This window comes from Oncorhynchus keta, chromosome 13 (assembly GCF_023373465.1).
Source record: "Oncorhynchus keta strain PuntledgeMale-10-30-2019 chromosome 13, Oket_V2, whole genome shotgun sequence".
NCBI classification, from domain to species: Eukaryota; Metazoa; Chordata; class Actinopteri; order Salmoniformes; family Salmonidae; genus Oncorhynchus; species Oncorhynchus keta.
In genome coordinates, this window is record NC_068433.1 from 51,338,847 (window position 1) to 51,351,245 (window position 12,399).

The 12,399-nt window shown below is 43.5% G+C and overlaps 2 protein-coding genes across 7 annotated transcripts in view; both read left to right on the top strand.

Annotated features, from left to right (window-relative positions):
- LOC118392604 (UHRF1-binding protein 1-like) overlaps window positions 1-6,661 on the top strand; it is a 61,859-nt gene extending 55,198 nt beyond the window's left edge. For 5 of the 6 annotated variants that reach the window (XM_052460668.1, XM_052460664.1, XM_052460665.1 and 2 more), the window contains 3 exons: window positions 76-184; window positions 2,727-2,881; window positions 4,032-6,661. In XM_052460668.1, coding sequence (XP_052316628.1) covers window positions 76-184; window positions 2,727-2,881; window positions 4,032-4,184 — 417 coding nt within the window. In that variant the 3' untranslated portion in view covers window positions 4,185-6,661. Of the gene's footprint in view, window positions 1-75; window positions 185-2,726; window positions 2,882-4,031 lie in introns of those variants that run through there. The other variant, XR_008062987.1, reaches the window with a different exon arrangement.
- Window positions 6,662-9,457: 2,796 nt separating this feature from the next.
- Window positions 9,458-12,399, top strand: part of LOC118392606 (ankyrin repeat and sterile alpha motif domain-containing protein 1B-like) — a 368,819-nt gene continuing 365,877 nt past the window's right edge. The window contains exon 1 of the mRNA XM_052460670.1: window positions 9,458-10,136. Coding sequence (XP_052316630.1) covers window positions 10,006-10,136 — 131 coding nt within the window. The 5' untranslated portion in view covers window positions 9,458-10,005. The remainder of the gene's footprint in view (window positions 10,137-12,399) is intronic.

The window sequence follows — 12,399 nt, forward strand, 5'->3', positions numbered from 1 at the left end:
TGGGGATGAACACACAGACACATTAACCACAGACACATTAACCACAGACACATTAACCTCTGTCCCCCTCTGCAGGATGATGGTCTCCGTGACAACCCGTCTGACCCTGATACCACCCCCATCACCCTGCACATCGCCAACCTGCTCATTCACAGGACAGACGATGGAGCCTTCTCTATAGGGGGTGAGACACACACACTGCCTCACACACACACTGCCTCACACATTCACTCATATACAGTTGAAGTTGGAAGCTTACCTTAGCCAAATGCATTTAAACTCCTGACATTTAATCCTAGTAAAAATTCCCTGTCTTAGGTCAGTTAGGATCACCACTTTATTTTAACAATGTGAAATGTCAGAATAATAGTAGAGAGAATGATTTATTTCAGCTTTTATTTATTTCATCACATTCCCAGTGGGTCAGAAGTTTACTTACTCAATTAGTATTTGGTAGCATTGCCTTTACATTTTTTAAACTTGGGTCAAATGTTTCAGGTAGCCTTTCACAAGCTTCCCACAATAAATTGGGTAGATTTTGGGCCATTCCTCTTGACAGAGCTGGTGTAACTGAGTCAGGTTTGTAGCCCTCCTTGCTCGCACTCGCTTTTTCAGTTCTGCCCACAAATGTTCTATAGGACTGAGGTCAGGGCTTTGATGGCCACTCCAATACCTTGACTTTGTTGTCCTTAAGCCATTTTGCCACAACTTTGGAAGTATGCTTGGGGTCATTGTCCATTTGGAAGACCCATTTGCAACCAAGCTTTAACATCCTGACTGATGTCTTGATGTTGCTTCCAATATATACACATAATTTCCCTGCCTCATGATGCCATCTATTTTGTGAAGTGCACCAGTCCCTACTGCAGTAAAGCACCCTCACAACATGATGCTGCAACCCCCGTGCTTCACGGTTGGGATGGTGTTCTTCGGCTTGCAAGCCTCCCCCTTTTCCTCCAAACATAACGATGGTCATTATGGACAAACAGTTCTATTTTTGACCAGAGGACATTTCTCCAAAAAGTGCTATCTTTGTCGCCATGTGCAGTTGCAAACCGTAGTCTGGCTTTTTTATGGGGGTTTTGGAGCAGAGGCTTCTTCCTCGCTGAGCGGCCTTTCAGGTTATATCGATTTTTGGACTCGTTTTACTGTGGATATAGATACTTTTGTACCTGTTTCCTCCAGCATCTTCAAAGTCCTTTGCTGGTGTGGGGTTGATTTGCACTTTTCGCACCAAAGTACGTTCATCTCTAGGAGACAGAGATATATCTCCTTCCTGAGCGGTATGATAACTGTGTAGTCCCATGGTGTTTGTACAGATGAACGTGGTACCTTCAGGCATTTGGAAATTGCTCCCAAGGATGAACCAGACTTGTGGAGGTCTACAATTTTTTTTCTGAGGTCTTGGCTGATTTCTCTTGATTTCCCCATGATGTCAAGCAAAGAGGCACTGCGCTAAAAGGTAGGCCTTGAAATACATCTACAGGTAGGCCTTGAAATATATCCACACGGCCAATTGACTCAAATGATGTCAATTAGCCTATCGGAAGCTTCTACGGTCATGATATAATTTTCTGGAATTTTCCAAGCTGTTTATAGCCACAGTCAACTTAGTGTATGTAAACTTCTGACACTGGAATTGTGATACAGTGAAATAATCTCTGTAAACAATTGTTGGAAAAATGACGTGTCATGCACAGAGTAGATGTCCTAACTGACTTGCCAAAACTATAGTTTGTTAACAAGAAATTTGTGGAGTGGTTGAAAAACAAGTTTTAATGACTCCAAACTAATTGTATGTTAACTTCTGACTTTAACTGTATATACAGTCGTGGCCAAAAGTTGAGAATTACATAAATATACATTTTCAGTCTGCTGCCTCAGTGTCTTTAGATGTTTTTGTCAGATGTTACTATCGAATACTGAAGTACAATTACAAGCATTTCATAAGTGTCAAGGCTTTTATTGACAATTACATGAAGTTGCAAATTATTATGAAGTTGATGAGTCAATATTTGCATTGTTGACCCTTGTTTTTCAAGACCTCTGCAATCAGCCCTGGCATACTGTCAATTAATTTCTGGGCCACATCCTGACTGATGGTAGTCCATTCCTGCATAATCGATGCTTGGAGTTTGTCAGAATTTGGGTTTTTGTTTGTCCACCTGCCTCTTGAGGATTGACCACAAGTTCTCAATGGAATTAAGGTCTGGGGAGAACAACGATTCTAAGCACCACCCTCCTTTTGAAGCTTCCAGTCTGTTATTCAAACTCAATCAGCATGACAGAGTGATCTCCAGCCTTGTCCTCGTCAACACTCACACCTGTGTTAATGAGAGAATCACTGACATGATGTCAGCTGATCCTTGTGGCAGGGCTGAAATGCAGTGGAAATGTTATTTGGGGATTCAGTTCATTTGCATGGCAAAGAGGGACTTTCCAATTAATCTGATCACTCTTCATAACATTATGGAGTATATGGAAATGTCCATCATACAATCTGAGGCAGCACACTGCCTCACTCTCTCACGTGCACTCTTACGCGTGCACAAAGTCTCACACATTCACTCATACACACACTGCCTCACTTATATACACACACGCACACACACCCTCCTGCATCCTCCGCCCCAACACCGTCTCATTTCATCATCATACAATGACATGCCTTTCAAATGTATTTCTACCTTTCACCCACTCCCTGCCCACCTTCTCTGTTGTCACAGTGGAAAATGTGTCTGAGGCGGGGCCTAAGAAAGAAGTCCAATTGATTGACAGTGGTCTGTCTCCAGTCCCTGAGAGTGTGGTCAGCAGCACTCCCAAGGCCACACAGACCCCCAGCCCTCCTAGCCCTAGCACAACCCCCTCCAACAAAGAACAGGTGAGTAGTCCACACACACCACCCACTCATCCAGGGCCTAAAATGAACACCCGCCACCTGCCAAATGAGGGTTGATTTTTGATTTGTCGGGTAAGAATGTCTATTTACACCAGCCACGTTGGCGGGGGGTCAGGGCTCCACAGTGCGATCATTTCACTCTCATTTATTAATAAAAATAAGCAAGTATGATCACATGTAAAATAAATACTGCAATATTTCAAAACTGTTCGCTGCTCTGGCCCCCCAATGGTGGAACAAACTCCCCTACGACGCCAGGACAGCGGAGTCAATCACCACCTTCCGGAGACACCTGAAACCCCACCTCTTTAAGGAATACCTAGGATAGAATAAAGTAATCCTTCTCACCCCCCTTAAAAGATTTAGATGCACTATTGTAAAGTGGCTGTTCCACTGGATGTCATAAGGTGAATGCACCAATTTGTAAGTCGCTCTGGATAAGAGCGTCTGCTAAATGACTTAAATGTAATGTAATGTAAATGTAATATTTGTTTTCAAATTATTTCCACCGTTTTGTTTCATAGCTTTTAAATTAATCGCACAAAAACTGCAAATCCTATGTAGCCTGCAACACTGCGCATGTGAAGTGCTGAGTGAAATATACATTTTTAGAAGCGCTGCTGACGGGCATAAAGGTTTGTAAAATTGACTTGAAACAAAAGTCTACTGAAGTGACGCGTTGTGTTTCTCGGCTATTTACATTGTTATGTTCACTAGCTAGGCTGTTTTTCCATGTTTGCGTTTCAACTGCTCGGGAAGTGAAGATGACGCTTCTACTAGTCAGACTCGATCTCACAGCCACAAACATGACTGGAGTAGCGTTACCATGGTAACATCCGGCCCTTAAAGGGGCAGGTGAAAATCTTTGTCTTATCTGTGATATTTTGTGTGTACTCAAGTCACAAATTCAATTAAACAATATACCACATTACTTCTTTCTAGTAATGCATTTGTTTTGGATACATTACAAACTAAGCTTTTTGTTTTGTGTAATTTTAGCGGTGAGAAAATATTTTGGCTGGTAAAAAATCTGACTGGCTGGTGGACCAAAAATAAAATGTTATGCCCTGCACTCTTTCATAGGAATTTAACCACCACGCTTATCAACACCATCTCTTCTGCTTACCCCTAGCTGCTGATAGAGGAGAACGAGTGTTTGAAACTGGAGCTCTCCAAAGCCAAGATGGCTCTAGCTGAGGCCCAAATGGAGAAGGACTCCCTGTTGCACCGCATGAAGAGTCTCAAAGTGAGCAACAGCTCGGGTAGGCCACCAGAGGCCCAGTGACCACCAGTCTGTAGTGCTGCATATCACCACAGGGGGGAAGCAGAGAGGAGAGAGGGGGTGCTGGATACTGGAGCTACTTGATATAGCATCACACAAGTATTATTCAAGCATCAGCCAGGTCATTCAAGCCTGTTCTGATGAACTGGTCACCTAAGAACTAGACCACACACACACAGTCCATGAAGTCTACTCCTTAACACACACACACACGCAGTCCCGGAACCAGAGAGGGGGTCTACTTTTTCACTTCAGCCTACCTACCACCCTCATCCCTACCCCCAGTAGAGGAACTGGAGAGTGGACAGTGTTAAGACTTTCATCCCCTCCTCCATACAGTGCTGCCGTGTCATCCCTGGGCTGGGACTAGGACTGCAGTACACATGCTTGTTTTACGTGATTGTTGTGCTTGTTTTGAGTTGCTCTCTTTATGCAGTAGGTTAATGTTCAGTCTCCACATTAATCCGACTCTGCAAGCCAGAGCAGCCTCCTAAATATGGGAGCGTAAGGAGGGATGAAGGGGAGAGGGGACGAATCTAAAGTAAACAGCCCTCAAGTGGAATGGAGGGGGCTAGGGAGGTGGGGTGGGAGTCCTGAATGTTAGTCTCGGGGGGGGGGGTTGCCCTCCCCGAATCGATACCTTCTATATGTAATATGACCTTTGATGGGAGTGTCTTGCCTTGGTGGGGTGAGACACTGAATGTCATATCTTTGGAGGAATGTCTTAAAAATAGACTTATTTTGCACTGCGCTGAAACCGAACATGTAATTTGGTGCTTATGAAAAAATGTATCTAGCTCTGAACCAATTGTATTTGGTGTGTGTATGGTAATGTACTTATGATGGGCAAAGCGTACACAATGTTTTCTATAGAATTCTGAATGGTTGTGCAGTGTGTTCAACATGTATTTGTCATGTAACTAAAACAAGCATTTCATTTAATTGAAAAGGAAAATATACAATTCTATATTTTCACATGTACTTTTCTTCCATTCCATCTAGTTGATGTCTACAATGCCCATAATGTCCCACTGCACTGTTTATTCCCCACTATTTTTCTACATGTAAATAGCTAGTTGTGTGTCCAGCGCTTATGAACTACATTCACTGTAAATACGATCCCTGTACGAAAGCATCATCCAATCCGGTTGAGAACACTATCCTGTCATCTCTCGAACATCCAATGAGTGGAAAGAACACTAATATGGAGAGCAATTACCATCTCTTTTCTCCTATGAGGATAAAGCCTGGGGTGTATTCATTATTTGGATTCCTTTACAAAATGTATTTTCTGTTCAAAACGTTTTGCAACTAAAAACATTTACTCCAAATACAGCTCTTGCCTAGCCTTTGCCGAGCCCAACACCGGACGATCAGGTTTTAAGGGGAAATGGAAAGAGCCTGTGACGCGACTTCCACTTTTGGACATTAACAAGGTGACGCTCCATCTTCTCCTCTACATGTACTGGATTGGTTGAATGTTGCGGAAGAGAACCTCCCTGACTCCTCTCCCCCCTTCTCGTCAAGATTTGTTGTAAAGGATCCAGTTTCAGGCGTTTATTTTACGCCTGCTACGTTAGGTAACTCCTCCCAGTGCAGGAGGGGAAACAGGCATGTGCTTTTCTGTGCGTGCATTCTATATTTGCATAATTATCCACGTGACGTCATGCCCATATCTGCTGCACCATGCTTGTCTGTTGGGGAAGCCTTGGAGTGTTGTAGAATAGAGCTGTATTTCCCCTTTGGAGCATGCTTTTGGTTCACACAGAATTCAGTCACAAGGCAGTTATTTCTGAAGCATCACGTCTTACACAGGGACGTTTCCAGTAGTAGCATGAGATTTGCTGACTTATTACAATGGCTTGCCTCTCTTTGAAGGTGCAGTCTGCAGGTTCTCTGTCCCATATGGCAATGAGATCAAGTAAAAACACAACTACCCTAAAACAAAACCGAAGAAGGTAAAGGTAGTTCTGTTTACACCAACGATGGCAACGGGTCTTTCTTTGGTTTTCACTGGCAGGCTCACTCGAATGACCCCATCCTAGTCCTTCAAAAAGGGCAGTTTGGGAATACATACTTTTTCTACTTTAAAGTCCTTAACTATCCAAATGGTGGACCAAGCTCAGCCTAGGCCTAGTTCAGTCCAGCTGAATGTCTTTCCAAGCTGCGCTGTCTGAGCTCTGCCTTGATACGATGCAGGTTCACTTACCTGCTCAACACTGACAAAACTTGAATGGCTGGTAGGATTTTAATGCTTGATTGTACTTTAAAGGCTGCCCTCCCCGGAGTTAACTTTCTCATCCACTTCCTGGTCCAAATGGACCCGCCCCCTCATTACAATAGCTCCTCCCTTGACCTGCTCAGCCGCTCCTCCTGGGAGCTCCGCCTCCTGAGAACCTGTGTACAAAAATAAAATGATTTGTAATATTTGTCTGTTGAAGCTGCTGAGCTACTGATGAAAATAAAAAGTTATCCAATAATTTGTCTTTCTCAGTTGTCATACTGTTCTACTTGACTTCCTTGCACTTGCCTGTTCTTACTAGCAATGATTATGCTGATAGCTTCTCTATTGAGGGAACTTTTACTTACAATGATTGTGATGTGGTTGTTTTACCTATCTACCTTAAAAGGGCAATTCCAACCTCATTTTCATTGTCTTCAGCACAATACCAGTGTCTGCATATTTGAAAATGGCACATTTCTATGCCCAATGACATCAAAAGTAAATACATTTTAAAAACAGTGATTTTTCAAACGTGTAGACGGGTATGTTGATGGCAATAATGAATGAGGTTGAAAAGTGGCGGAATTGCCCTTTTTAAGTTGAATTCACTAAGTATCAGAAACGATCAAAATGTGAATCTTATGAAACATGGTGCACACCCAAGGTCATCTGTCTTTCTACTGAATTGTGGGGGGTTTAAACCTGGTGCATCTGGACAAGGGAACTTCCACCAGTCCACTAACGGGACAGAGCAAACACTTCCATGGGAGGAGTGGATAGAGGAAGCTGCTGAAAGTATCAGACATTGACAAGGGATTGAAGACCAAGTGTCTACCAGTAGAGGGCACTGAGGAGTGAAGGGAACACAGCGAAAGGTCTGCCACATAGATGGGAGGTAAGGCTCATTCTCAATACGTATTTGTGACTCGTCACATCCTAGGCCAGGAGTAATCAAATCCAACCCTGGTAGTCCAGAGTGCTGCTGTTTTTTTTGTTCTACCTGAGAATGAATAGCACAACCTGGTGTCCCAGGTCAAGAGGAGAAAAAAGCAGCGGAACTGGTTTAGAGGTCCAGATTTAAATTTGAGGATTCTAGAGTATCGCCTGGCCTCATTCTCAAACGTATTGAAGGAGATGGTCCAAGATCCCTCCACTCAGGCCTTCTCCAGTGTTTTTTTTAAAAGGAATTGAGGAAAGATTAACTGAAAGGGAGCCAGAGAAGGCATCTCAATGGCTCTGGCTTAAGTGGGAGGAGCAGTGGACAAGCCACCTGGCTCAGATTGGGCCAGATCAACACGATGGGCGCACCCTTCAGAAGGTGTCGTGGACAGCACCGAAACACCTTATGAAGAAGGGACTTCCCCTGATGAGCGAAGAGCACCAGAAACCACTGTTTGCAGATCAAAGAAATGGCCCTGTGATGTCGGCCATATTAAATGTGCTAGACTGCTTATAGTTAATTGTGGTCAGGTCTTTCGAATCCGAGTAGTCAAGGAGAGGACATGGATGGATTGAGACAGAGCCCTTTACTGTCCACTGTTATGTATGCTGCCAACGTCTTTGATGAAGACAGAAAAGCAGTCCAAGTCTGACATCTACTGGTAGGTATGGGTATTGACGGTAGGTTCCCCTGTTGTCACCCAGAGCCACATTCAATATTCAAATGTTGCAGATAGAAATGCCATGAAAATAGCCAAGGTAACTCCTTATTGTATGTTTCAGAGTTAAACTTTTTTATAGCATACTTTGATCTGAATGTTCCAAAAACGTTTTGCCTTGCTGAATGCGCCCCTTGCTGTGGTTTTGTCATATAATCCAGTTCAAAATCAGAAAGGAGAAGAGTAGAAAATGAGAAAAGACTTATCATTTAATAGATTTGACTCGTTTTTAAGCACACATTTCTCCTCTCATCTACCAATGAAATGACGGAACGACAGCTAAACAATGGAGTGAAACAAGGACGGTCTTGTATGTGTCTGTGGTTCTGCTATGGAATAGATTTGGCTTATGAGATCAGCTTCGCTGCTCTCCCCTGACAGTCAGATTGTAGTATCTCTATCCAACACCCCATGGGGCTGCAGCTGCTTCTCTCTCTCTCTCGCTCTCTCTCGCTCTCTCTCTCTCTGGCAAGGAGATTCCTCTCCTCACTCTTGTTTAGTAGGCTATATGAAGTCCTACTCTCTGGTTTTCTCCATCACCCTCCTCTCAATAGGAAGTTCTTCTCTTCCCAGCAAGACAGGAAGCAATGCACTGAGCTCACATCAGAGGTCCAGACAGGGGCCAGGGCACAATCACACAACTGTGTGTGTGTGTGTGTGTGTGTGTGTGTGTGTTCCTTAATTTACAGCATTGTTACCAAAATAGTGAAATCGTTCCTAATTAATCGATAGTGAAATAGTCAATAACTGTGTATTCTCTGCAGGTCACCGAGTTACGGTCTAAGACGCTTCTAGCACTGAGATCCAGTGTCACTACAGACCCTGGTTTGATCCCGGGCTGTATCACAACCGGTCATGATTGGGAGTCCCATAGGGCGGTGCACAATTGGCCCAGGGTTGTCCGGTTTAGGGGAGGGTTTGGCCAGAGTAGGCCTTAATTGTAAATAAGAATTTGTTCCTAACTGACTTGCCTAGGTAAATAAAGTTTAAATAAAACATTTTAAAATCTTCTGGCAAGGCAGGAAGAGATTGACAAAGGGGGTGTGTCTCAATCCAAGCCTGTCAATGGACAGAGCAGACCTTCAAAAAACATGGGTCTCTTGCTTGTTTTGTCACACAAACAGGTGGCATAGACCAAGGCTGCTATTATTTTCACTATGTATTTGTTTTACAGCATCCACTGATTTATGTATTTTGGACGGTTATCTTGATAAACCAATAATAATGAAATGTGCACCCGTTATTCGCTCAATAGTGGAATATACAAATCGATATTCCTCCTAAAGCTGACTGCTATCCGAATATAGGAGCCTTTTTATATAACCTGTGACTTTCTTTAAATTAGCAAATAAATAACAAAGCCTTTTCGCCTCCGGTTGGTGCTGTAACCCGCCATCCACGCCCATTCTGTACAACGTTGTATTAGGCAGGATACCATTAGGCACTCTGGTGAGTGCGGTTCGAAGAAAGTGGAGAACTGAGAAAGAAAGAGGGAGCGATTGGGATGCTACAATAACAGACAGATATACAACGAGAGGACACGACACAGCGTGTTTGTTGGGCTACACGGAGAGAGGAGAAAATAGCCGAACGGAGAGAGAAGAGAGCGAGTGGCGGTCTGGGTTTGGCAACCGGCTTGTTCTTAGTTCCCTCGAGCCAGCTGCAGCAGGCAGCACCGTGCAAAATGCGCTATTTAAGGTTCTTCATTCCTGCGTTCGGTTCGACAATGGACTCGTTCTGCAACTGAGCCTGCCAACCTTGCAGCACACCGCGGACGGTAACCTACCCATTTGAGGGAACGCTTACTGCAACATGCAGTAAAAAGAACACACTGAGATGTTTTTTCAAAAGATACAGTGAAGGGGGATCCCCACCGCCGTTATTCTCTTTCTACATACCGGTTTTGGATTAGAAATCCGGGATTATAAGAAGTTCGGTCGGGATGGGGAAGGAACAAGAACTACTAGAAGCGGCCCGGACCGGGAATGTGGTCCTGGTGGAGAAATTACTGAGTGGGAAAAGGGGAATCCTGGGGACAGCCTCGGGCTCCATACCTCTGCCAAACCTACTGAGGTAAACGAATCATATGATGATTGCCTTGTTGATACTACTATTGACATATTTATATTGATGGTCTACGTTGAAGAAGACGGGCTGTTGCGCCAAAGTTGGAGCATAGCACTTTTACGCAAACTGACATATGAGACTAATTACTTTATGTGAAAATTCAGGAAAGCCAGAGGCAGGCTCTGCTAAAGCCTGGTTGTAGTCTTTGTGTCCGAGAAGGGTATTTGCGTATAAACTCGGCGCACAAACTGTGCATAAGATTGGCTACTCTTGACAGCTGTCAAATTGTTGTGCACTTTTACACTGACCCTGGCTATACATTATAATGATGCATGGTTTTGTCTGAAGGTGGTGTTGCCAGCATTGACCTGTAACCTAATACGCATATCAATTGCTACTGCAAATGTTGATGTTACATTGTAGATATATTTGTCAATTTCACCCTGGTCTCAGCGCAATTAGTAGGGTTTGGGACGTTCTTTTGGGTCCCTCCATTTAGTAGGATATGTTACGTTCTCCAATCCCTATGATATGTTCCAAATCAAATAGCATTAATTTCTGTCTTAAGTAACCAGACCATTCTTCCATACAGTATCATACGACTTGGAGGTACCCCAAAATATGTCTATTATGTTACGTCTAGTCGGAGCAACCAGCATGAATATTTGGCAATGATCAGTAGCCTAAACACTCAGTGCCTATTGAGGGCCAGTTGAAGGCCTCATGGTGTGTAGACCTATGCCAGTGTGCCGTCATTGATACATGAAATAGGCTACTATTAAATCACCATAACATAGTCCAAGTGTTTGTGATATGTTGCTGAATGGCTGGCGGTATGTTATACTGTAAACTTATAAAAGGATAGTCTTTCAGGCCAAAAGGGAACCTTGTAGCCTCGTATAAAGACAACTTTAGACTGTGAGAATAGTCCCGTTCCTCCAGGCCTCTCCTTCCATCTCTATCAGTAAAGAAGAGAGGACAGATGGGTGATCAGTTAGATCAAAGGACCGGGCGTACGGGAGGAGCATCACCTCAGGCCGTGCAGCAGTGCTTTGCTTTTACAGCTGTATTGAGGTGCACTGATGGGAGAGAGTGAGGAACAAGACAGTAGAAGATGGGAAGGGCGTACGCCTATGAAGCAAGAGGGAGGGGAGCATGGGAACTGTGTTTGTGCGCATGCTTAAACTGCACGTGAAGAGATGGAGCTAAAGGGTAGGCTTGTACATCACCATGGCAACAGCCTCCAGGAACAATAAAAACACCAATATTTACATCTTACAGTTAAATTTGGAAAAGGAATCGAACAACATGTACATATCACCTGCCATGTAGTACAGTATTTTGAAGTTTCATTTTGTACCAGTCCCACAAGACTGCTGGCATCACATAGTTCACATATACTAGCTGTACATGGGCATAGTTCACGTATACTAGCTGTACATGGGCATAGTTCATATATACTAGCTGTACACGGTCATAGTTCATATATACTAGCTGTACACGGTCATAGTTCATATATACTAGCTGTACATCATAGTTCATATATACTAGCTGTACATGGGCATAGTTCTATACTAGCTAGTTCATATATACTAGCTGTACACGGGCATAGTTCACATATACTAGCTGTACATGGGCATAGTTCACGTATACTAGCTGTACATGGGCATAGTTCATATATACTAGCTGTACACGGTCATAGTTCATATATACTAGCTGTACACGGTCATAGTTCATATATACTAGCTGTACACGGTCGTGGTTCACGTGTACCAGGTGTACACGGTCGTGGTTCACGTGTACCAGGTGTACACGGTCGTGGTTCACGTGTACCAGGTGTACACGGTCGTGTACCAGGTGTACACGGTCGTGTACCAGGTGTACACGGTCGTGGTTCACGTGTACCAGGTGTACACGGTCGTGTACCAGGTGTACACGGTCGTGTACCAGGTGTACACGGTCGTGGTTCACGTGTACACTGTCGTGGTTCACGTGTACCAGGTGTACTCGGTCGTGGTTCACGTGTACACGGTTGTAGTTCACGTTAGAGGTCGACTGATTATGATTTTTCAACGCCGATATCGATTATTGGAGGACCAAAAAAGCTGATACCAATTAATCGGCCAATTTTTTTATTTTATTTATTTGTAATAATGACAATTACAACAATACTGAATGAACACTTATTTTAACTTGATATAATATATATATAAAAATCCATTTAGCCTCAAATAAATAATGAAACATGTTCAATTTGGTTTAAATAATG